At 47.8% G+C, this 25,996-nt stretch overlaps 2 protein-coding genes across 6 annotated transcripts in view; one reads left to right on the top strand and one right to left on the bottom strand.

The window, feature by feature from the left end:
• The window catches only part of TMLHE (trimethyllysine hydroxylase, epsilon), a 38,804-nt gene extending 21,327 nt beyond the window's left edge, over positions 1–17,477 (top strand). For 4 of the 5 annotated variants that reach the window (XM_030574685.1, XM_030574687.1, XM_030574690.1 and 1 more), the window contains 6 exons: positions 2,619–2,795; positions 4,881–5,160; positions 6,604–6,723; positions 10,990–11,226; positions 13,136–13,274; positions 14,661–17,477. In XM_030574685.1, the coding sequence (XP_030430545.1) occupies positions 2,619–2,795; positions 4,881–5,160; positions 6,604–6,723; positions 10,990–11,226; positions 13,136–13,274; positions 14,661–14,792 (1,085 nt within the window). In that variant the 3' untranslated portion in view covers positions 14,793–17,477. The other variant, XM_030574686.1, reaches the window with a different exon arrangement.
• Positions 17,478–20,315: 2,838 nt separating this feature from the next.
• Positions 20,316–25,231, bottom strand: LOC115657217 (probable G-protein coupled receptor 34). The gene has a single exon (XM_030574691.1). The coding sequence runs from the start codon at positions 24,018–24,020 to the stop codon at positions 22,995–22,997; it is 1,026 nt and encodes a 341-aa protein (XP_030430551.1). The 5' UTR covers positions 24,021–25,231; the 3' UTR covers positions 20,316–22,994.
• Positions 25,232–25,996: the final 765 nt, after the last annotated feature.

A 25,996-nucleotide genomic window follows, 5' to 3' on the forward strand; every position in this document is an offset into this window, starting at 1 on the left:
TCCTGACTGCCCCCCCGAGATCCCTGCCCCCACTCAGCCTCTCTGTTCCCGACCCCTGCCCCCCCCCCAACTCCGCTGCCCTCTATCCAACCCCTCCGCTCCCTGCGCCATTACTGTACTGCCTGGAGCACTGGTGGCTGGCGGCACTACAGCCACATCACCCGGCTGGAGCCAGGCCATGCCGTCGCCACCATGCAGCACAGAGCACCGGGTCAGGCTGAGCTCTGCAGCTGCACTGCCCCAGAAGCTTGCAGTCCCACTGCCCAGAGGCTGTGGGGGAAGGAGAACAGCAGGGGAGGGCCAGGGGCTAGCTTCCCGGGCCAGGAGCTCGGGAGCCAGGCAGGAAGGTCCTGCAGGCCGTAGTTTGCCCACCTCTGGTTTAGAGGTTTGGTTTGGTATTTTCAGGGACATATGGGACCAGGTCATCTTCATGCCCTAATGGTTTTGAGGCAGCCGAGTCTAGCAGGCTAAGGCAGAGTTCTAATCCCATCTCAACCTTGACTTGCTGCGTGGCTTTGAGCAAGCCACTTCAGCCCCTTGTCAGACAAACAGACTGGTAAGGAGCTGACAGACCAGTTAATAACCCCCAATAGCTCCAGTGTTGAATGATATCTGATACTTCTTGGCTAATTTCTGCTCTGTTTGTTACCTGAAGGCAATTCACTATCCATGTGTAGCCTTTCAGCGCAATCCACGAGGATACGTACAGTCACCATGTCAAGATATACCTTGGGCATATCAAATGAGTAGGGCTCTACCAACTTCATGGTCCATTTTGGTCAATTTCACAATCATAGGATTTAAAAATAGTAAATGTCATGATTTCAGCTATTTAAATCTGAAATTTCACAGTGTTGTAGTTGTAGGGATCCTGACCCAAAAAGGAGTTGTGGGCTGATTGCAAAGGGTTATTGTAGGGGAGGTTGCAGTACTGCTAACGTTACTTCTGCGTTGCTGCAGGCAGCAGCGCTGCCTTCAGAGCTAGACAGCTGGAGTCCAGCTCTGAAGGCAGAGCTGCCATCAGCAGCAGCGCAGAAGTAAGGATGGCATGGTATGGTATTTCCACTCTTACTTCTGCACTGCTGGTCCCTCAGTCAGCAGCCACCACTTTCTGGCCGCCCACCTCTGAAGTCAGTAGCGCAAAAGTAAGGGTGGCATGGCATGGTATGGTATGGTATTGCCACGCTTACTTCTGTACTGGTGCTGGCGGGCTGCTGTCTTCAGAGCTGAGAATCTGCCAACAGCTGCCACTGTCCAGCCTCCCAGCTCTAAAGGCAGTACAGAAGTAAGAGTGGCAATACAACGACCCCCTCCCCCTCTAAAATAACCTTGCAACCCCCCCTGCAACTCCCTTTTGGGTCAAGACTCCCAATTTGAGAAATGCTGGTCTCCCCTATGAAATCTGTACAATACAAGATAAAAGCACACACAGGACCAGACTTCAAGGAGGGAGACCAGATTTCACGGTCCATGATGCATTTTTCATGGCTGTGAATTTGGTAGGGCCCTACAAATGAGGCTAGTTTAGGGGACCTTTCTATTTGAAAGCGTCTCTTTTTAAGTATATAATTAAAGGAAATTGCCCAGTATTTAAGATACCTTTGGTCCAAAGCATGATGCAATGCCCAATTGCATATGGATCTGAATACTTGGATTTCAAAAGCCAAGCTGGACTAGAGGGGGAGGGACTCTCCTCTTACACAAAGACATTCTTAAAGCTATCAGAGCTGGCTGAGACAGGTTAAGCTGTTTGGGGATGAGAGAAAGACAAAAGCACCCTGCCATGCTGTGGGTCAAGGAATATTTCACTGTCAAGCTTAGTGCCAGTGCACTGGTGGTTTTCATTGTGTTCAGATGGGCCTGTTGATTTATACCTATCCTATTTGGCTGGACTTTTTCCTCTTTCTGTATTTCTATACAGTTGCCAGTTAGCAATATGGTTTCAGCCATCCTGAAGGGAGCATCTTACCTCAGATGGTTTCTGGACAGCACTTCTGCAAAGGGAATGAAATAGTCTGGTCTGTCAAGGAATAGGGAAGACAGGAATAAGTAACTGCCTAGGTACATGGCCAGCATGGCTAAGGCTGCAGTCTTCCTTCCCAGCAGTGTCGCAGCAGGGGACCTCTGGGCTCAGTGAGAATTGAACAACCTATAGAATATTAGGCCCTGGTTAAAGTAACACTTGCCTAATATTCACAACACGCCTTGGCAGTAGATAGTGTGTGTGCAGTGGTTTGAGGGTAAATACTAACAGACTTTATAGTTGCTGCAAGTGGGCCTTTACAGGTGGGGTTCTTAGCCTTTTGGGGTAAATCTACATGGCAGCTGGGAGGTGTAATTCCCAGCTCAGGTGGACATAAATCTGCTAGCTCTGATAAAGCTAGCATACTAAAAATAGCAGTGTGGCCACGACAGCTCAGGCTAGCTGCCCAAGTCTGAAATCCTTGATATGTACTTGGGCCGCTGTGGCCACTCTGCTGTTTTTGGTGTGCTAGTTTGCACAATGCTTACATGTATGTCTAGCTAAGTGGGGATTACACCTCCCAGCTGCAATGTAGACAAATCCTTAGTTTTAACTTGTTTGACTAAGGACTCTTTTTAACTATCTATTTCCCCAGAGCTCAGGTATGCAGAGACCCTGATGCGCTTTGATTACGTGTGGTTGCGTGATCACTGCCGCTCTGCATCCTGCTACAACACCAAGACCAACCAGCGCAGCCTAGACACAGCTAGTGTGGATCTGTGCATCAAACCAAAGACTGTCCGAGTGGATGAGACCACGCTCTTTCTAACATGTAAGTCAAGGGAGTCTGCACTAAATGTTATGAAGGGGCCTAGCTGCAGCCATGGTAAACATTGTCATTCTGCGAGATGTCCCTAGGTGCTTTCTACAGTCAGCACATGCCTTAAATCATTTCCAGGGTTGTGTTGCTTTTAACTGAAAAGGAAACTCAGTTTGTTTTCAATGTGTCTAAAAAACTGTTTCTCACTAGTGGAGATCTGAAACTTGGGGCTTGTCTGTATGAGGAAATTTACTGGCATAGCTATACTGCTATAGTCATAGTGATATAGTGGCATAATTATAAATCTCTACTCCTACAAGAGTGCCTCTTTCCAGTTTAGTTTATACCACTGCCAAAGCGACATAAGCTAAATCAGAAAAAGGCACTCTTTTAGACTATGTCTACATTGTGTACCTTACAGTGGCACAGCCGACAAAGCACAGTCCACACAGGTGCTTTTCATGGGTAAAACTTTTGGGTGACTTTTTTTTTTTTTCTCCACACCCTGGTCTGAGAAGTTTTACTGACAAAAGTGCAGTATAGACCTACCCATAGTAAGTGTGTCCACACAGGGAGTCATAGCACTATAACTCTAGTAGTAAGCTTCTCTGTTTAGACACAGTCTCATTGTTTTGCATTTTTTTGCATGCACACTGACAACTTGTTACACAGTGGTTTGCGAGAGCTGAATTGCTGATTTAGTCTTTAAGAAACAATATCAGTTAGAAACCTAGTCTATTTCAGAAACGGTTCAGGTCCCACACACTACCTCAGTCCCCTGCCTATTCCTGTGATTGAGAAGCATTTTTTCCCCTATATATTGTTGCTGTCCTCTATTGTTTGTGTTAAAAAGCTCACACAAATAGGAAAACATTTCAGCTTGACAGCACTTTGTGTGTAGTCATTGTACAAAGTAAACAAAGTTCAAAATAATTTTTTTCTTTTCTCTTGGGTGTTCTTTTTTAACAAGTAAAATAAAATTCAGAGAGGTGACTTTTTAAAGCATATTTTTTTAAATAGCACAAAATCAAACCTTCGTAATCACAAAACAAATGGTGCCCTTTTTTCCCCCACTCAAAAAAATAAATAAATCTAAATGAATGTAAGAAATGAATATAGGCATATGGTAAAGATTTCCCAGTGCCCTATGGGTGCTCTTTAGCTTACATTCTTGGGCTGATGGTAAGGCGATCCTGCTGTGGCAAAGAGTGCTGATGAGCACAGTAAAGGGCTTACATTTTTATTACATTTCCTGGAGAAGTCCAGGCTTATCTCTGGATTAAGTGCTGTTTTGGGAAAAGACCTAGCTGTGAACAGATGATTTGAGAACAGTGTGGTTCTAGCCTGTGCTGTAGTTATAAACATTCCCTCAGAATCTAAAGCTCTGTTTCCCTTTTTCCCAAAATATGTTTTGTTTGAACAAGAGAAAATGCAGACACTCAAACAATACATTAGAAGATAAGCAACTTCCTCTCTTTTACATTTTCCCCCTTAATGTGAGGGTCTGATCAGAACTCCTGTCTCCTACTTTATCTTCTACTAGTTGTTCTCTGCTCCACAGCTTGTCACTTTTTTTCTTGCTCTGAGGAGTGATTGTAGATTTGTCCCATTGGAGCTCAGTAGTTTATTCAGGCCATTCCTGTGCTACCAGTGCCTGATTCCTAGTGCATTACCACTCTGTACTGTCTAGGGGGTTTTAATTGATCTGATTTCAGGTTATAGGACTGCAAAACTGATGCATTCTGTTCTGAACTTTGATTAAGGCACCACGTCACACCTGGGGAGATGGCCAGAATATGGAGCCCTAAGACTAAAATAAAAGTAATGTAGTTGGGAACTGGAATTTGTAATGCAACTAAAGGAGCCGCCAGGTGCACTGAAATATGAAACAGCAATGTGGTGTATCAAAGGCTCACTTTCTCACTGTAACTTCAAAGATAACTTCTTCATGTAACTTGTCCAAGAAAAATCTAATTCCACAGTAAGAAGCTGTTGCTAGACAGAATTATAGAATGACAACTACATCCCAGTCCCATGTTTTAACTTGCTGATCACCCCAAAGCTCCAGTGGCAACAACGCTTTCTATTTTATCACAGGGCCAGATGGTCATGTGACCAGGTATGGGTTAGAGTGGCTGGTGAAGAACAGCTATGAGGGTCAGAAGCAGCAGGTCATGCATCCTCGAATTCTCTGGAATGCTGAGATCTATCAGCAAGCCCAGGTGCCCTCCGTGGACTGCCAGAACTTCCTGGAGACAAAAGAGGGGCTGAAAGAATTCCTACAAAACTTCCTGCTGTATGGCATTGCTTTTGTAGAAAACGTCCCCCCGACCAAAGAGGACACGGAAATCTTAGCAGAGAGGATCAGCTTGATCAGGTAACTAGAGGTGCTCTAAGGAAGGCCACATGCAACTTTCTAGGAGCTCCAAGGGCCACGCACATAATGAGCAGATTGTAGTCTCTCTCTTTAGTATGAAGGTGCAGCCTTTTCTTACCCCCGATCCCAGAATATAACTCCAGTCAAGGTGAAGTATTACATACTGGGATCTGCAGTCTGTTTGGCCAGGCCATTTGATTCAAGATGGAAGATTGCACTGTAGAACCTGCCATTTCCACGGGCCCCACCTCCTTATTAAAGCTAGGATTATGGCATCATGGAGCTGCATAGGCAGCATCTGGCCACTGTTGTGCTAATGTGCAGAGCAATGAGTAAGTGCTGGACTGGGAAGATTTGAGCTTCACTAGGAGAGAGATTTCCTGTTTTGATATGAAGGGTTGGGAGGGCAGCCTTGGGCCTGGGAGCTAGAAAAATGAAAAAAAAATCTGTAGTTGGCTCGAAAGGAGAAGTGTGGGAAAGATATTTTCAAGTGTATAACAAAACAAAAAAAACCCCACTGTTCTAGCCTGGGTTTGAATTTCAGGCTGTCTCCAAACTGAGTGCTGTAGAAACAGCTTACATGCCCCAGGCCATCAGCAATGCAGAGACTTACATCATGGAATTGCCACTCTTGTCATGCTGGTTAAGGAGTGGCATTGATGGGTTCCCAAGGAAGTCCTATATGTGTTATCTAGCTCGGTACTTATAGGCCTCATTACTGTGGCACCCGAGACTCAGATCCTCAAAGGTATGTAGGTGCCTAACTCCCTTTGATTTCACTGGGAGTTAGGTACCTATATACCTTTGAGGATCTAGGGCTGAGTGTTTTTCAGCCTTCTGCCACTACAGTTTGCTTGTCTTCAGCTGATTTCCTCCACTGCTGGTCATCTTCCTTCCCCACAGTTCAAGGCTTGGAGAGTGGGTGTCGGATGGGAAAGTCGAGGGGCCTTGAAACTCAAGCAGGGATTCTGTACAATCCCAGAGGAGGTGGGTGGAAGGGAGGATGTGCTGTGCGAGGGTCAGCATCTTCAGACTGTGGGAATGCCTCTCATGACTCAGGAGTGAGGCTTTTGTTGATTTTATAGGAATGCTGAAAGAGGAGATCCGTTCATCTGCTTGAGGCTGTTGGTTATGAGACTTCAAAGGCTGTGGGGGTTACGCAGGAGAGGTTGGAGCTCTGTTATGAGAGAGGGGGATTGAACACTTATAGTAGAGGAAGCCCCTTCACTTGAGACATTAGTAATGAAAGTCACTTAATGTATATTATAAAATATGCAGCACACGATATTCTGACTTTCTAAACTTATACACTGTGGGGGATGGTGACAGATACACTTATGAAAACATCTGGGATGTTCCCTAAAGCAATCTGTGCCACACCAGTTGTGTTTACTGGCCTCTCTGTGATGTACACCTGATCAGATCCTGTCTTTTCTCTTCCAGGGAGACCATCTATGGTAGAATGTGGTATTTCACCTCTGACTTCTCCCGGGGAGACACAGCATACACAAAACTGGCTCTGGATCGTCACACTGACACCACCTACTTCCAGGAGCCCTGTGGGTAAGTGCTTGTGCTGGTTCCCAAAGATGCAGCTCAAAGGGCAAGAGTAGTTTACTAGACTGAAGTTTCTAATGGCAGAATTTTTGATAAGTGGGTTGGCTGGTTCTAGACCTTCACCACGCACTAAGCAGACTCTCCCATTCCAACAGTATGGTACTGCTGCACTGAAATCCTGTTGGAATCTGCAGCATGCTTTATTTTTTAAATCCCCTTTTTCCCCCACCTAAAACTTCCTGGTCCTTCAGGGACACATTCTTGTTGTGGATTGCTCTTGGGTGACTACATCTTGCTATCCAGGTGACTCAGGTACTTCTTTGGTGCTCTTTTGGGATGAAGTTGGCCATACAATCATATATAGTTGGCCCAGCCACCCAACTACCTTGCATTTTATGTGCTTTACAGCGTTAGTAAAATTACTATGAAAATCTGTGTATGGATTCCAGAATCCCAAAATTCACAAGTTGCATATTAGTGACTGATTGTTTGTAGGCTGTGATGTGTGGGTTGTGCTGGCTTATATGCCATCATTACACATGATCTGAGTAAGAACTTCAAATGAGTTTGGATTTACTTTCTTCCAGTGGTGTATTACTGTCATCAGTTAAACCGCCTGCTGCTCAGATGCCTCAGTTCCAAAGCTCATGCCTGTCTCCGTTTTCAATATGTTCAGAACTGCAACATGCTCATTAAATGCTCATTCCTAGACTCTATGTTCACAAGTAGTTATAGTCGCTGTGATGTAGACTTTGTACCCTGTTTGTGATGCCCTGAGAGAGAAAGGCAGCTGGCCTAATGTTGATCACACTGTTATGCAGGAGACTCAAGACTTCATTTTCAGTCTCTTTTCATGGCAGGGGGCTGGGAATGCTGCAGAGACAGCTCCCTCAGTCACCAGGCAAAGGCCCAATTAGGGACCAGTGTTATTGAGCGCTTCTAAGTATGGATGTAAAGTACTATAATGGTTAAACAGTAAGCATTAGTCTCACTGGTTAACTGACCCTAACTGTTAACCCCCAGCTGCGCGGGCCGGCCGAAGCAAGCAGCCCCCAGGCACAGCGGCCTCAAGCCCCCTCTCCCTTTAATCAGTTAACCAATTAAATGTCATCATTTTAAACATTTAAAAGGTTAACTTTTTAAATGGATATTTACATCCCTATTTCTAATCATCTGAAGGGTGGCAACTGCGGCATGGAGCTTTGACAGTAGAGGAAGGAGTAATGGGGAGAGATCCTCTGGCTGCATATGAACTGCAGAGCAGCCCTTAGGAAGGGTAGAGGGAACCTACAAAACTGCCTGGCAGAATTAAACTCCAGCTGCTCAGTTCATATCCCATGTACTGTCATGGCAATGAAGCTAGCACAGAACGTCTAGGTGGCAGGGAGTAACTTGCATAGCAGCGAGGGATGTTAAGTGAATAATTTATTAGGAAGCCCTGTATGTGGGAGAGGAGTACTTGAACAAAGCACAGATTGTGCTGGCACACCCTCACCCAGGAGCAAGGCTGCTCTAGTATGTTCTATGAACAGCTGGGCATTATTTTGAGACCTTTTTTGCGTAGTATGCTCTGCACAGCTGATTTGATTAAGGAACTGTCCAATGAAAACTACACTGAAACAGATAGAAAAAAGTGCTTAAGAGTGAATGCCTTTATTTCTTGCAGAGTAGTAAAGGTTTCTGATTAAACCAGTAACTGGAGAAATTGCTAATCATTAGCTATTGTTGTTCCTTTCTGCTTTGAAAGAAACTTGTCTCCCTAGTGTGTCATTGTCTGCAATGGCCTCCACCGTTATCTCTGGTTTTGATATCCTAAAATGAACAGGCAGTATTACCTCTAGGTGCTACAGGATGCTGACCTTTTGAAAGCCACAGTGTTGTCAGCTGTCTTGGTCTGTCAACAGCTTTCCCCATTGTCAGGAGATCTGCCTTTGAATGGGTAGTGCCAGTTTTGAAGTCTCTTACAGCTTGTGGGTCTAAGGGGATAATTAGAGCCCAACAGAGAGAAGCTGCAGATGCTGGATGAATCACTGCACACCGTTTCTCACTGGGCCTCCTAAAACTTAGGACCAGTCAGTTAGAATTGGACCGGAGACTTCCAGGGAAGGCACAGAGTGCTGCAGAAAGTGGTGTTGGTAATTTAATGGGTGAAACTGTCAACCCATAAAACTGGTGCTGGGGAGCCCGGTGTGGCTGGAGGGTGCTATCTGTCAGACTTACACCTTACCAAGTAGGTCTGAAGAGAAAGAAATGGGGAAGATACATTGGAGGTGGTAGAGGGGTGAAGTTCAGGTTGTTTGGCTTCCCTTATCTGAGCAATTCCACTCCTTGGAATATTCTGTGGCGGACTGGCCCAATGGCTAGTAAATAGCTTGGGACTCGAGAGACCTGAGTTGAATTCTCTGCTCTGCCACAGACTCCTTCTGTGATTTGGGCAAGTCACTCAGTCTCTGTCTCAGTTTCCCACCTGTAAATTGTGAACAGTAGCACTTCCATACCTCACAGGATGTTGAGGATAAATATATTAAAGATTGTGAGGTGCTCAGATGCTAAAATGATGAGCACCTGAAGGAGAGAGAGAGGTGTTCATCGTTTAAGTAGAACTTTAACTTTGGTTTCCCTATTTTTCTAAAGCTTGTGCTTTTTTTTTTTTTTTTAAACTAACTTTTGTTCTAAGGCATTTTCTAGAGGAATTAATTTTATGCCTGTTGAACTTCTAAAATCCAGAGTGAATCTTCTTTTGGGTTGGGAATAGTTTATAGTACTTCAAAGCAATTTGATCGTTGTAAAAACTGCTGTAGAAACTGTAACACAGTATTTTAATTAAGCCATGTCCTAATGCAGGGGTAGGCAAACTACTGCCCATGGGCCAGATCCGGCCTGCGAGCTGCACCATGTGGCTCGGCCCTGCTCTGGTGCTCCGGCCAGGGCGCTGGGTTGGGAGCCGGACCATGGAGCTTGGTCCCACTCCAGCCAGGGCGCTGGGTCAGGGGCCACACTACACAGCCCGGCCCTGCTCCGGCTGGGATGCTACGTTGGGGGCCACACCACATGGCCTGGCCCCGCTCCAGCCAGGGTGTTGGGTTGGAGGTCATACCACGCACCTTGGCCGCGCTCCAGGTCGGAGGCAGCACCAGTGGCCTGGCTGTACTCCGGTTGGGGCGCTGGGTCAGCGGCTGGACCATGCGGCTCAGCCCCTCTCCAGCCAGGCTGCTGGGTCAGGGGCCGGACCACGTGGCTTGGCCCTGCTTCAGCCAGGGTGCTGGGTCAGGGGCAGCACCAGCAGTCTGGCCCCACTCCGTCTGGGGCGCTGGGTTGGGGCCGTACCACACAGCTCAGCCCCACTCTGGCACTCCAGCCAGGGTGCTGAGTCAGGGGCTGCACCATGCGGCCCCTGGAAGCTGCAGCGTGGCCCCACTCCAGTGGGAGCTGCAGGGGCATTGTCTGCGAATGGGGCAGAGCTTAGAGCTGTCTGGCTGCACCCCCGCGTGGTAGCCAGAGAAGGGACATGCCACTGCTTCCAGGAGCTGCTTGAGGAAGGGATGCACTGCTCAGAGCCTGCACCCCCTGAGCCTCTTTCCACGCCCCAACCCCCTGCCTCAGCCCTGAGCCCCCTCCCGCTCTCCAAACCCCTCAATCCCAGCCCAGAGCACCTGCCTGCACCCCAAACCTCTCATCCCGAGCCCCATCCCAGAGCCCGCAGCCCCTCCTGCACCCTAACCCCAATTTTGTGAGCATTCATGGCCTGCCACACAATTTCTATTCCCCGATGTGGCCCTTGGGCCAAAAAGTTTGCCCACCCCTGTCCTAGCATGTCCTCTAATCCCTAGTAAGAGAAGGAGCCATTTCATACTTCAGTTAGGGCGGAGAAAACAATGTACTAAATAAACCTGCAGTCTTTAATTAATAACTTCAGTTATAGGATTGGGTTTTAGAATTTCACAACTACTTATATATTAGGGTTAAATACTTCTTAGCATTTTGCATTGGCTGGCTCTGTCCTCATTCAGTGAAACGTATGATACCTGACACAGTAAAACAGCAGCATCTACCACTTGCTATTGGGCCATGTCACTTCCCTGGCAGGTGTCCCAATTAAATGAAGTATACTATAAAAGAGACTCTGAAGCTGTCATGAGCTGCTTCTTTTCTGGGTTCATTCCCCTATCTTGGTAGTTATCTTCCTATAACAACCCACATGACTCCGTTATCTCCCATGTGACAGACTGACTGGATATTCCTTTGTATTGTGCGTTCTCTCCCCCCTTGCAGTATCCAGGTGTTCCACTGCCTCAAGCACGAAGGGACAGGTGGCAGGACGCTGCTGGTGGATGGCTTCTACGCAGCAGAGCAGGTTCTCCAGCGAGCTCCTGAAGAATTTGAGCTCCTCACCAAGGTGCCGCTGAAACATGAGTACATTGAGAATGTTGTGGGCTGTCACAACCACATGATTGGGGTTGGGCCAGTTTTGAATATCTACCCCTGGAACAATGAGCTCTATTTGATCAGGTGAGAAGTAATGGATCAGACTATTTTGAGTGGGTTGGGGGAGAGCAGCTATTAAAGGCATGTGTGGGTTTTCCAGCACGCTGGTCCTGTTGCACAGTGTAGACTGATAGAACCACTCTCTCTTACATCCTGCATTTTCTCCTGCCGTCCCAGCCACTGAATCTTGTACCAGTGCTGCCAGCTCTTCTAACTGGTACTTTAGGCTCTCTACCCTATCTTTTAAAGATAAGCCTCTGTTTTGAGCTCTGGCAATGCCACTTCTTGACCATCTCCCATTCAGCTGCGAGCTGTCTGCTGTGCAACGGAACAGTTGCAGGGCTGGGTTTGAAACAGCCTTGGCTCTAATGTGGGTGACAGCACAAACGGCTGAAAGGGAGGGGACAGGCCCTGTCTACAGGCAAGGTTTTCATCTGAAAAATGAGGACAGTTGCCCAGAAAGAGTGGGAGCTACTATTCTAATCTGAATATTTTACGTAATTCTCACCAACTTCCACACACACATTTTTCAGTGGTTACCCATGCCATTCATTATAAATGTCTAAAACAATTACCTGTAGCAATTCCATGCCTGCCAAATTTGCAGACTAACAATGGGGAGGTGTCCAGGGAATTTTCAGGGCATTGTCTCCTGGGCAAGCAGCCACAAGTCCAAACACTCTATACATTTCAACAGAGAATTCTGGCTATTAAATCTCAGACTGCGAGTAGCTGCCAACCCCAGTGCACCCACCCATTGCCGTGCACAGTCATCTTTCTGCAGCGGGACTGCGGCTGGCACAAGTCTTCCTCTTCAGCTGGATCCTGCACTATTTAGGTCAATGAGAGTCATGCCATTGACTTCAGTGCCAGCAGGATCAGATCCCTTATACATAGGTCTTTATGAATTTCCACCTTGTCTGCAGGGAGGTGGGGTAAAACTTAGCCCACATTTTATTGAGCCTTTGATTCTGGTTAGAATGCACGCTGTCCAGCTTGTGCTCTTTACTTTGGATGATGATCAGTTGTGTTTGCCACCTCTGTACCTCATAACAGCACCTAAGATGAACTATAAACATTCAGCCTTGCTCCCTATACCTCTATTTCATTAAACTTACATAGCATTGAAGCAGGCTTCCACTGATTGTTTCCTACTGAGGATGCTGATTGGTCAGTTTGTTCAAGCACTAGTATTCCCAAAACAGTGTTGAGCTAGTCACTGACTGGAGAATAAGATAGTAGATTGCACATGCACTTCTGGCACAATCTCCTTTTATTACGACAGGAGGAGTTTAAGGTTCTCCATGATACCTCAGGGTTGATCTTCCACTTAGAGTTTATACCCATGTATCCCTTGACATACAGGTCACTAACCATGCATCGTTTTTTATTTTGTTCCTACTTGCTAGCCATAAAGAAATAGTCACTCTGGTGTGTGGGCCTTTTGCTGGCTCTCTGCATTGGGTGAATTTCACCCTCTCAGCATTCCAAGCTGGCAAATGAGTGATGTTGCCTCTGTCTTGCACTGCAGTGCTCTAACTTCACCCTGCACCGGGTAAATTGTCAATTGTAGTTTTAAAAAAAAGTTTTTATAAGAATCTGGTCATTTGAGGCCAGCAGGTTTCAAAAAAATCCAAAACAAAATATTAACAAAAATGTGGTGTGGTGTGTTTTGGTTTTGGTTTTGGTTTTGTTTTTAAATAATTCAGTGAGGATAGTTTTGTTTGGATTTAAACTTGTTCCTACTTAAATCCCCACTCTTCGCCCACCTCAACCCACCACATTTACTACATAAATACAGAGCAACTCCAGTGCGTTTTTGTAGCCTTCCTAAAGACGTCCTTTGTGCATTTAGACTCTAGAGGTGGAATATCTGGCTCTGCTCTTCTCATAGATCCATGGTGACTGTTTCTTCTGTTTTGTTCTTACCCAGGTACAATAACTACGACCGAGCTGTCATCAACACAGTGCCTTATGATGTTGTGCATCGCTGGTATGCTGCGCATCGCACACTGACCACAGAGCTACGGAGACCGGAAAACGAACTCTGGGTCAAACTGAAGCCAGGCAAGGTAGTCACAGGTTGGGGGAGCATGTGAGCTCACTGCATTGAGGGAGGCAGAGGACTTATTTAGCTATAACAGGGAACTGGCAATTAAGACAGCTGATCTTTCCCCCAACTTGATGTAATACTTTGGATAAGTTCCTCATGCCTCAGTTTCCCCCTGTCAACCCTGTGGTAGGATGCATTGTATCAACAGAACACAAGTCTCCATTGCATACATTCTTACCACCAGAAAAAGTGGGGCAGAGGGAGGATGTGGCCACATGTCATAGCAAAAATAATGGGAATTCACCCAAAAACAGTGTGCGAGGAGGGCTGCCACAGATAGGGAAATAGATCTCCTGATCTGTGAAGTAGGGCCAATAAAAATACCAGTGTGAGGTAGGTTGTGAGGGTTAATGTGTGAAGTGCTTTGAGGTCTTGTAGAAGTGGGAGGTCTTATTAATGGAAATATATGAAACATGTAGAGGGCGTCTGAGGAAACAGATGAGACCAAAATTCCTATCAAGCTCCATCCTCTTGGGCTGCTCTCAGAGTCTTGCACTGCAAACAGTATATAAAATCAATATTTCCCCCCCTAGACATGACTGAAGGGTGTGGTGCACAAACCATGGAAACAGAAAAAAGAAGGCTGCACCCCAGGGTTTACAATGCCAAGGACGTGCTGTGCTTTAACTCCTTATCTAGCATTACAATTACAGTGCACAGAACCAGACCATGTTACAAGTGTGCAGATCCTAGGCATGTTTTGGCCCAGCAGACACATCCATCCAAGCCTACTGAAAAGGTTTACATATACACAAAACAGATTCAGCCAGGGGAGATTAGTGTCAGAAAGATGCTACAATCTGCGTCTGCTCCTGCATGGCTGAGGGGAGGATGTGCAGCCAGAAAAGTGGAGTATGGCAACCCCTGAGGTTAGTGTTTGGGCCCCCTCCACCCTCTCTCTGTTACTGCAGAAGGACAAAGGATGCGAGGTTTATATTGCTGGTGAACTCTGCCAACAGACCACTACCATGGAAGCACAAGCAAATGGTATAAACTGTGCCAGTACTGTCTCATTGTTTCTTTGTACTCCGCTGTGTGTCTATGTTATCTATCATCTCTCATCTTCGATTGGAAGCTCTTTGGGGCAGGGCATGCCTTTTTGTTCTGCGTTTATACAGCACCTACTGCAGTGGTGCCTTGGTCCATGACTGGGGCTCCTAGGAGCTACTGCACTGTAAATAGTAATTCATTCTTCATTTCAATGCCTATATATATATCGAGCAGCTCAAGGGCCACAACTACTGTTTCAATGTGCCATTTAGGTCATAATCTGCTCTAATGTGACCTCTGTTCATGTAGACACTTCTTCACTCCGTATTTTCGGTGCTTTTCTCCTCTTATGTAGGCGCTGTTTGTGGATAACTGGCGCATCCTGCATGGGCGGGAATCGTTCACGGGATACCGCCAGCTCTGTGGGTGCTACCTGACGAGAGATGACATGCTAAATACTGCACGCTTCCTGGGGCTGCAAGCTTAACATAGACTGTCAGCAGCAGAGAGACAGCAAAACCTGTCAGCTACAGTGCTCCTGGAACTTTGTGTCACCAGAATGAACATGTTTTAAATACCTCAAACACCCTCATCCCTGCCAAATAGTTCTTGGTGCCTGGGGGAATGGGCGGGAGGTAAGGGTCACCAGAGCTTTACCTGATTGTCAGCTATGGTGCAGAGGGGGAGACCTCTCTTGCTCCCCACCCCATGGCCTTCAGCACAGGCTGACTCAGCTTGAGAAGGAAGAAGCCAAGGAGCTGAGTTGCAGCTGGAAATGCTCACGCACGCCAGCTGATGCAAAATTCCAATCAAGTGCCTTCTGGTTTTTAAATGAGGTGGCAAAGCCCTCACCTTCCCCTGGGTGTTTTGTCAGCAGCCTTCCAGGATTCGTTGCACATGGTAGGCCAGAGTAGCTATTTGCCTTGTTTTGACCCTGAGCTAGACCTTTTTCCAGCTTGAGAGAGAACAAGAGGATCTCTTTGGTCCTGCTTGAAGTAATGCAAACACCAAGTTACTCCAATGTGAGTTTCTCTTCTCTTTCCTGCTCCTTAAACACCTCCCCTGGCCCCACCTGTGTGCATGCATTTCGGGGCAGATACAATGTCATCCTTCTCCAGTCATTGAAGGCAAACTGTGCTGACTGACCCAAATGGATCAGCCAGTGTAGTATGGAACCTCTCCATGGAGATCTATGGGGAAGGAGGAGAAGTGAGAAAGATCTGGGAGGGAACAAGGTGCGGTTCATCAGGCAGCAGTGCAAGGCAAGGGCAGTATTTCCCACACCTCTCCTTGGCTTGAGCAGCAGCGCAGGCTTCTCTCCACAGTTCCCGCGGCCTGCTACGTTACCTGGTCAGAGCTTCCCTGCACTTGTTTCTTGCAGACTTGCTGCTTGGGCCTTTCTGTTCTCTCTGCCTAAGGGCTACAGGCTTTATCTGAGAGGGAGTGGAATTCATTAATTCCTTCACAGCCTGGGGGATGTTATGTCAGGATTTTGTTGGAATGGCAGTGATGTTTGCACATGGCAAAGTAGTACCAGATTTCCCGATTCTGAATCTCTGTATTTCAAAAAGCAGCACTGTGGATAACACAGCCAGTGACACTCCGTCTTCTCTCCAGTGGGGCCAGCTGCTCCCAGCAGCACTTGTTACTAGGTAAGGCTCTGCTACTTCAGGAAGCTCAAATACCCAGGACTCAGACTAGAGCAAGGGAGAAATTGCTTCAAGGTTATTGATGAGAGACTGGAGTGAAACCTGTGCCTTTCTGATAAGGAACAGGGGTATGGTAGGTGCAAGCTCCTCTGGACTCAGCAGACTGAATAGATGGGGACACCAATCTACCCAGGAGCAACTCTGCTGGAAACTGAACCCTCCTCCCTAACTTGCCGGAAGTGACTATACACTTTCCAGTATAATGATGTGGTCCTGGTTTGTTTTCCGCTTGAAGCACGTGGTGGGGAAAGCTACCAGGAATGTGTAAGCTTCTGAAACATATTTTCCTGCATGTCCTTTTCAACTTCTCTTAACCTCCCACCCCAGCAACAAAAGTGGAGGGGAGAGAATTTAGTTTAACCTTCCTCACCACCCTTCCCCAGATCTTAAGGAGTTGGAATTTCTTCTGAGCAACTTGCTGGAGTCAAGTATTATTTGGGGAAACAGTATTTCTTAGTCACACACTAGCAATTTGTCAAATCTATGCATTTGAATGCCATGTCTGGAACAGTCTGTTCACAATGATGTTCTTTGATCAGTCTTTGTACTCAAGCATTTCAAACTCATTTTTGGCTAATAAAATAGGAATTGCTTCTTTTTTCACCACAGTGAGTTGGAGGCTTAGGTCTGTGAGTGCGTGAGTATGGGACTTATCCCTCACCTGTGTTACACTGATCCTGCCATTACATGTGCTCTGTTACATCGAGCCGGTCCTCAGTCCAAACTTCTCCAGGGTTTTTCTCCTCCCAAGGATGTTAAATTTCCAAGAGTGACTTGGTCTTGGTAAACTTTTTGGTGGGGGGAGGGGGTAATTTTCCTCTTTGCCTGAAACACAACATAAAGATGCCAGATTGTGATATCTTTTCATGGAGTAGTACCTACTCTAGAAGTAGTCCCATTGAAACTAATGTAAGGTGTGACACATGCAATGCTTTGGAAGCAATATAATTATTTTTTATTAGTCCTTGAGATGTGATGTACTATGGATGCCTGAAATATTCAGATTGTTGTATCAAATTCATAAAGATTTAATAGGTATGGTTATGGGCTGGCTAGGAATTGTATTCCTGGCTCAATGGCGGATGCTTCCTGCAGAAACTGAAGTCACTTGGGGGTTATAATGCAAATCCCAGTACTGAAACAATGCAGATGCATCTTTTTAAATGCACGCCCAGGGGAAACAGCACCCAGATTGATGCATTTTGGTTCAAAGGCCTTTCCAGACAGAGGACTTGAAATGGTTCAAAAATATCAGCCCTGAGGAGAGTCACACACTTCAGTCCAAGACCTGACATGAGACTGACCAGGAGAGATGGGGCCTGAAGTACTTTAGTCCTTTCAGTGTCTCCATGGGGAGGATGGGTGACTGCCTAGTAAGTTGGTCCTGCATAGAAGCAATTGATTGTATTACTGATGTGATTTCTCTGTAATGCTTTTGTTCTGAATACATAGTACTTTGCTTAGCTGACTGGTCACTGGTCTCCCCTCCCACCCCCGTCGTTCATACACACACGTACACACACACACACTGACAGGTGCTGAAGTGAAGTCTGTCCTTTTGAGAGCATCACAGTGGATTGCAAGAATCTGCAGCCTAAATCCCCAGTCTGGAGGGAGAGAATTGTGAGACTCCATCCCAAGAAAGGTGATGGCTAGAGGTCTGAGACTTACATAGGGTGCCCTTCAACAGGCCATGAAGGGGTCGGAGGTGCAGTTACATTGGGGACTGTGACGTAGGTACGACCCAGTGTGAGTGTGGGTATCCCACTCCACCCCTGCAAGAGAATTGGATGTGGAGCTGGCCAAAGGCCCATATTCTGGGCCTAGTCTGCCAAGGAGCTTGTGATCCAGGGACTTTTGTTCCAGCCGGCCAGCCTGACGGCATGGGGGGACATAAGGGTTATAGGGATCCCTGGGGTCTATTACCTACATACTAGTCTGCCACAGAATGCAGTGTGAGATCTGTGTGTCACACTGGCCATCGTAAGCATTGCAAGATGTATGTATGGGAAATCTGCGGGGAATTGCGTATATATGCTGACGATGGTCTCTAGGTCTGAGAGCTAAGGCAGGTTACCAAAAGGTGACCCACATATTCTTGCCCAGCATGGGGCAAGAGACACTTCTCACTTGGGCTGGGCACCTGCATGAGTATCGGAATGTTCACAATGGATGCTCACTTCTAGTCTGAACAAAATGCTAATCAGTGGATTGGTTGGGGAGGGGTCAGAAAGAAAGAAAACCAGCAGGGGCATCCTGCTTGCAAGTAAAGACAAAGACCCTTTGGAACTCTCTGGGTGCAGCAGACAGACGGCAAGGGAAGAAGGGAAATTGCCAGTGGGTTTGCTTCAGGAAAAGAAATCTCAGCCAGGCTTGGCTGAAACCACGGGGAATAACTTTGGGTGAAATGGGCTTCTTTAGACCAGAGAATAACTTGCTAGTTACATTTAGGCCCTAGAAAGTATGTCATTATTTTATTTTATATGTAACCTTTTGTCTCTACTAATTCTGCTTGCTGCTTCTCCAACCTCTTTCCTTTGTTAAATAAACTACTTAGATTTGCTATAAACATATCTAAGTGCTGTGTGTTAAGCTAAAGCTGTGCTGCAGGGTTTAGTCAGTAAGCTGTAGTGCAGGGGTCAGCAACCTTTCAGAAGTGCTATGCCAAGTCTTCGTTTATTCACTCTCATTTAAGGTTTCGCGTGCCAGTAATACATTTTAACGTTTTTAGAAGGTCTCTTTCTATAAGTCTATATTATATAACTTAACTATTGTATATAAAGTAAACAAGGTTTTCAAAATGTTTAAGAAGCATCATTTAAAATTAAATTAAAATGCTGATCTTATGCCGCCGGCCTGCTCAGCTCGCTGCCAGCCTGGGGTTCTGTTCACCTAGGCCGGCAGCGGGCTGAGCAGGGCCTGCGGCCGGGAACCCAGACCTGGGTGGGGAGGTTTCAGGGGTCTGAGCAGAGGGCTGCGGTGTGGGGGGGGTGTAGGGCAGAAGACAGTGGGGGGGGGGGCTTAGGGCTGGGGTGCTCCCAACCCCCTCCCCTGAGCGGCCCAGGGCAGGGGGCTGGAAGAGATATGCCTGTTCCACACCCTTCCCCAAGGCTCCCTCCCTACCTCTCTGTCTCCTCTAGGGAACTGCCTGCATGCTGTTGCTCTTTCCCCCCCACCCCCTCGCTAGGGCCATCAGCTGATTGGCACAGGGAAGGAGAGTGGGCAGGGCAGGAAAGCACCACAGTTGGGGAAAAAGCGGGGGAGAGGGAAGCTTGGTTGCCGCAGGACCAAGCTTCTGCCTTCTGCCCCCGCAGGGGAGAGCAGTGGGCGGAGGGGCTGAGTGGGGCTGGGGGTCTGGACTGCGGCAGGCGGCTTCGTGCCGCTCAAAATCGGCTTGCGTGCCATGTCTGGCATGCGTGCTGCAGGTTGCCGACCCCTGCTGTAGTGTATGGTTCCTTGGGGAACAGCAGGTCTGGTAATTCTGAGAGTGTCCACAGGAGCAGGGGTAGGATGCTACAGGGATGCTTGGAGGAGTTGGGGTGTTCAGCCAGTGCATGGGGTTGCCTACTCTGCTTTTCCCCAGTTGTGTGCTCCTAGGGGTGAGTGCAGCCTTGACCCTCACTGCTCTTGCTTATCTCAAATGGGGCCTGCAGGAGGACGCTCCTCACCCCAGACCCCTTAGAGCTTGTCACTGGGCCCCCGCTATGAAAGCTCTCCCAGCTGCGCCCCGCACAATACCAGCTAGGCCACTTCTGAACCATACCCTGAGAACATCTGCGTATGCTTGAGCTTCATACTTTCCACTTCTTTGCCCTTGTCTCCTGCCCTGACCCCAAATCGCAGGCCTTGCTGCCACCTAACCTAGGGCCAGGAACCCCAGTGGGCCAGTCTGTGCACCACTCTGGTTCCACGGCCCTCTGGGGATATTGGTTGGTGAACACAGATGCATACTTGACATGATTCATGGACTGACACCCATACCTTCTGTGCCAAGGGGGAGACCCTGGCACACCCTAGGGTGTTAGCTTGCAACCCCTCTTCCAGCACTTTTCCCCTCCCCTGTTGATCCTAGCATGCCCTATGTGTGGCCCCATAAAGTCATAAGACCTCCTCATTGACCTTCTCCTTGTGCCAACCATCACTCCTGCAGGTGGATGGGGGAGGGGCTATATTTCTGGTCTCTCATCAAATCACACCTGTGAGCAGAGTTCCACTGACGACTCAGCCACTTGGGAGGAGCATTGGGCACTGTCAGGGGTTCTCTGCTCAGTGTCCCTGGCTGGATCTCTGATTTTTTTTTCTCCTCTGACCCTGGTTTTCCCTTGGTTGTCCCCAGAATTCATTCAGTAGTTCCTCCCCTTGGTTGAGGGAGCAGATCTTCAGTTGTAGTCCCACCCATCCCAACACCCGCAACAGGTACACCCCAGCCCTTCCACCCCTGTGTTCACAAGGGTTTTCAAGCAAGTACTGTCAATCAAGGCAGAAGTCCATTCCACAGTGACACAAAAATCCAGGCTGGGTGCTGCATTTCTAACATGTCCCTGTGAACCTGGTCCTGGACTCAGTATCCTGGGCTGTTGGTATAACCCAATGTGGCAATTCTTACCTTGTTGTGCTGCATTAATATGCTAAGCTCCACCCACCCCCTGCTGTAAGCAACTGTTATCTGTGGGAAACTAACACACAGGCTAAGGGATATGCTCGAGGTCACGTAGCACATCTGTGGCAGAGCCAGAAATACAACCCAGAACTCCTAGTCTCTGCTTTCATTGCTAGACCACACTCCCTCTTATGACCTGAAGAAGAGAAGTGGGGCTCTGTGGGCCAAAGTAGTGTTAGGCAGTGTGGTGGAGGCTTTTAAGAAAAACAGACCAGACTAGACCTGAATTTCTAATGTAGTTTAAAAAAAAAGAAAAGGTAGAATAATATCCTGTTCTTTTGCAGGGTGAGGGAACCTTGCGCCTGTCTTACTTCTCATAAAAAAGCCAACAATTTTGCTGATTTTGCTTTTCCTTTGCAAGTTACCTTTAAAGGTCAATGTAAATAGTGCATGGGACATCAGAGTCTGTGATTGTCTTGGTTTTGAGAACTTAAACTACAAGGTCTTCCCTGTTGCAACATATTACAGGATCAGAAGCCCATGCTGTGAGCTTCCTATTCAGCTGGCCAAATGCTAACCCCAGGAATACACTGGCAGGGAATGGAATCGGTGCATGCAACTGACAATAAAAATGTGAGATGTTTGTGGCCACCTGCTTAGTTCTTGGCAGGAGCTGTACAGAAATGGGAGGTTAACCTGGTGTAACAGACACTGGCACCAGAGAGAGAAGGCTCAACTTGTCTTTATTTCAGATTACAGCATTTTCACTGTTCCCTGGCCTGCCAATCTTCCCAACTCCTTCCCCCCCCCCCCCCCCCCAGTATATTGGATGTGTTCACCCACTGCCCAAGTGTTACTCAGTTCCTGCTGCACCTCCTGCTCTTGCTGGATTTCCATCTGAGCGGGATGTGATGTCTATACAAGTCAGATCACTGACTCATCTATTTCCCCCTGATGCACAGTAGCCTAGTATTCTTGTGGCCTAGAAGTCACATCTTTTCCTTCTTCTCGTCTCAGAATCCTCATAGCAGGGGAGACTGAGGAGGGGAAAGGCCCATGACAGCGTGCTCTCTCGAATGCCACTAGTCCTGCGCTCTGAGGAATATGCTCATGAAAACAGCAAGACTCTGCAAGAACTGAAGCCTTGCTCTCTTCCGCACTCTTCTCCCAGCTGAAGGGGACTCAGTTAGTCCTCTCCTGCATTTGCTCTCTTGAACAGTTCTAGCCTAGAGAGCTGCAATGTAAGAAGCGATGAAACAGTTATAATTTCTTTTCCAGTCTTCCTAGTAAGTCACTGGCCCTGTCTACACTGTAGCAGCATAAATGTGGCTCTATGGAATCAGCACTTCCTGCATTCACAGACGTGCCTTTCCATCGCTGTAGTTCACCTTCCATTGACCTAGCTGTGGCTGCCCTGGAGGTTAGGTCAACCTTATGATGTGCTCAGGCTTGGGGGAAAAAAACCAAGCAACCCAAACCTTACCTCTGCCAGCCCCAGTCAACAACACCCAAACCTCTGGCATGACAGGGACCAGCCGGGCCAAATGTGAATAGGTGGTATTTGTGGCACTGGCCTGGCAGTTAAACTCCTCCAACCCCCATCGCTGAGAGGTGTGCCATAACCACTGTAACAGGGGCGCCACCTCTGGAGTGCCCCCTTGTGGCCAGAGGCCACTCAGCAGCACCCTGCTTTTGTGTCCCTTCTTGGTTGTTCAGTTACTCCGCCATCATAGTCCAAAAGGTGATTAAAACACTCCTCTTCTGGGATCCAGTTTATTTAGTCTTTGCGCAAACTACCTCCTGGTGCCAACGCCAATTCAGTCTCTTCCCCCTGCCCCCTTGGTAGGGAGTCCTCAGAGCTGGCGCCCAATTCAAAGTCTCCAGTCCCCAACCCCCATGCATTGTCTCTCTCCCCTCGGGTAGGAAGTCCCGAGCCCTCCTTCCAGGAGATGGGCACCAAGTCACTAGTCACTCCCAGGCTTTAGCTGGCTGGAGTTCCACCTCCTGGTCAGGGTTTTCCCTGACGTCTCTACCACAGCCCCCTGGACTTTCCCTTCTCTTCCGCTTCCCGCTGTCCTCCAGAAGGTCCCATCCAGGCTGTTAATGTGGCGCAGGTGGGATGGAGCAGTTCCTTCAGTAATCAGAGCTGGAAGACCCCAAACCTTCAGCCCTTCAGGAGCAAGCCCCTATGTTTGTGTGGCTCACTGCACTGGACTGGCTGAGCTAAACGTTGGGTTGGTTTGTGTGTGTTTTGTTTTTATTTTAAGTAATGGTAACGAGACCTGTTCTCCTATTTACAGACTGCAGATCACATGCTCTGTCTAGTTTAAGGAAGATGTGGGCAGGCCAAGCTTCCTAGTGCACAGGGCCTCAAAATTCTTTAATCCATCCCTGGTTCTGTGATGGATTTACTGTGGTTTAGAGCCCCCTGATTCCTCAGAAGAGCTCTCTTCAGCTTGCCTTGGATGGTACATAATACTGCTTTCCTGAAGTTGCTGGACAAGAAAAAGAAAATCACAGGGTCCAAGCAGCTGTTGAGGGCCGAGATGCACAGAACAAGCTCATTGGTGATGTGGAGAGCCTGCTTCCACTGTGTGCTTGAGATGACATCCAGCTGAGCCAGGATGTATGGCACGCGGACAAAGTGATAGGGGGCAAAGCACACAGTGAAGATGACTAGGACCACAAAGGTCTTTGTGATGGCCCTGCTGCTTGTCCTTCTGCTCTGCTGCTGAACTTTCCCTGAGGAGACTTCGTGGAGCTTGGCAGATATCTTGCCATAAAAATAGAGGAAGAGCAGCAGATCAATGAAGAAGGTGGCCACAGCGACCATGTTGAGGGCTGCCCCCAGTGGGCGTTTGCTCCTGAAGTGGAAGCACTTGTTGGCACAAGGCCTTTTTTCCCTAGTCTCGAAAAAGAAAGGCAGCGTGAAAATGGCATAGGCCAGCCAAACCACTCTTGCAGCTACTGTGCTGCAAGGCAAGGTGTGGATTTTAAACTGCTGGAGAGGCCGAATGATCTTCAGGTAGCGGTCCAGGCTGATCAGGCTGAGGAACATGATGCTGACGTACATGTTGAGGTAGAAGAAAGCACCAACTACCGTGCAGAGGATCAAAGGGCCACTGTGGTTTTGATAGGCCACCCGGAAGGGTAAGCAGAGGGAGAGCAGGAGGTCCGACAAAGCCAGGTTCCTCATGTACACTGTGATGGAGGTCTTTCTCTGCGTGTGGTACCAGAACACCCAGAGGGCCAGCATGTTGCTGAGCAGGCTGATGATGAAGATGAGGGAATACATCACAGGGAGGGTCACTGCAAGGAAGCCATCTTGGATCTCACAAACAGAGCTGTTTGTCTGAGGCTGTGTGAACTGAGTGGCAGGAAAAAGAGTGCTCCAGGAGCCCATCATCTGCACTCCAGGGGTCTGGAAAGACAAGGGAATATGCGGTTGTTTGAATCCACATACTTATTAGGTGTTTATTCACTTACGGAGTGAGGGGTGTATAGTTATTCATTCCCCATACTTAAGAGCCCATCACTGTAGTATCTGGGTGCACTGTGGCATTAGAAACCGAATGTCATTGGTGAAGCCAGCACACTAGGCACTGGGCCAAGAAGCTGTAGGGCCAGAAGCATGAGTCTGTACAGCTTGAGCTAAAGAGCCAGCCCCTGCATGCAGCTGCTGCTGAGACAGACTCACACCCTCTTTCCCAGAATGAGCGACACACCACACTGCTCAATGGATTGGTTACACTGAAGTGCCTGTCCTCCTTAGCAGATTGGCCATTTCTGGGTATTCTGAGTCCTACCTCTGGGTGACAGAGGGAACCTTTTGACCCCTTTTGCTCTTGCTCTGTAGTGCAGGCTGCTGTCCCAGATGGGATACTGGACTTGAGATCCGATCCACTCTGGCAAGTCCTTTGCTCTTATTTTAGAGTTGAGATTTTCTCAGCAGAAATGACGTGTATCCCACGCTTCTCAGGCAGAAGCAACCAGGGAGAAAGTAGCATCTTGTTGAGGCTCATGAATTGGGGACAGCCTACATGATGGTCATACACGGAGCCCCATCGGTTCAGTGCCTCTGAATTCATGATGCAGACTAAGACCTTATTAATAGATGTGAGACTGTCTCGCTGCAGGAGGCTGGTTCAAGATCTCTATAGTTTTACAGTGTCACAATCCCAGAGCTGCTACACTCCAGTACCATTCTCCTTGCCTCACCTTGGAAACCACAACTCAGTATCGTTATTCTCTGTTCTCCTCTCTGCAGCACCTCTCATTTAACCTCTGTGGGGTCAGTCCTCTCTGAACGCCCAGTGGTGCTCCTGGTGAGGATGAAGTTAAAGAAGTAGATCATTGGGACTAACAGAGACACCATCAAGGAGAGCAGCAAATCAAGCAGCTGTCACAGTATTTGCATCCAGATTGCACAGATTGGTTAGCTGCAAACATTGTTATCCCTCCACCACTCAACTTGCATTCCCCAGCTGGTGACTCTGAGTGCAAGACAGCATTTATTATTTGCATGTTAGCAATGACTAGAAGCCCCAGCTAGCATGGGACTCACTGCACTGAGCACTGTCAGGGCCGGCTTTAGGCCTATTCTACCAATTCCCCCGAATCGGGCCCCACGCCTAAGAGGGCCCCGCGCACAGTGAGAATCCCTTCCCCGGCTAGAGGCGCCTTTTTAGTTTTTACTCACCCAGCGGTGCTCTGGGTCTTCGATGGCGGGTTCTTCGCTCGCTCTGGGTCTTCGACAGCACCGTGGCGGTGGGTCCTTCGCTTGCTCTGGGTCTTCGGTGACGGGTCCTTCAGTGCCGCCGAGGACCTGGAGCGAGTGAAGGACCCGTTGCCGAAGTGCCACTGAAGACTCGGAGCACTGTCCAGTGAGTACAAGCCCCACGTGTTGTTTCACATGTGTTTTTTTGTTTTTTTTTTTAGTCATCCCTCCCGGGGGCCCATCAAAACTGTTCGAATTGGGCCCTGCACTTCCTAAAGCAGGCCGTGGCTGCAGGGAATACATCACATCTCTCTATGGGAGACAGATGCTTGTATATCTATCATTCTCTATAGAGAGAGAAAAATAATCCTGTACCTTTATTTGCTATTTTTCTCACTGTCTCTGATACTATGGGATAGTATTAAAATGGAAAAAAGTCAATGATGGTTATGAAGGAGATTAGAGAGATACAATGGCAGATAGTAAACAGTCAGTACGAAAGTTTTAGAGTTCACTTAAATAGCTGAAAGCTAAGAAATAAAAATGACAACACAAGATGACAAAGCGCCAGGTTTAATTTTTACAGCAAATTTTACTTAACATTTTCTACTGATGCCCAGGCAAATTTCTGTCTATGCAGAGCCCTTCCCTTCTATGGTGACAAT

The sequence above is a fragment of the Gopherus evgoodei genome, chromosome 9 (genome assembly GCF_007399415.2).
Source record: "Gopherus evgoodei ecotype Sinaloan lineage chromosome 9, rGopEvg1_v1.p, whole genome shotgun sequence".
NCBI classification, from domain to species: Eukaryota; Metazoa; Chordata; order Testudines; family Testudinidae; genus Gopherus; species Gopherus evgoodei.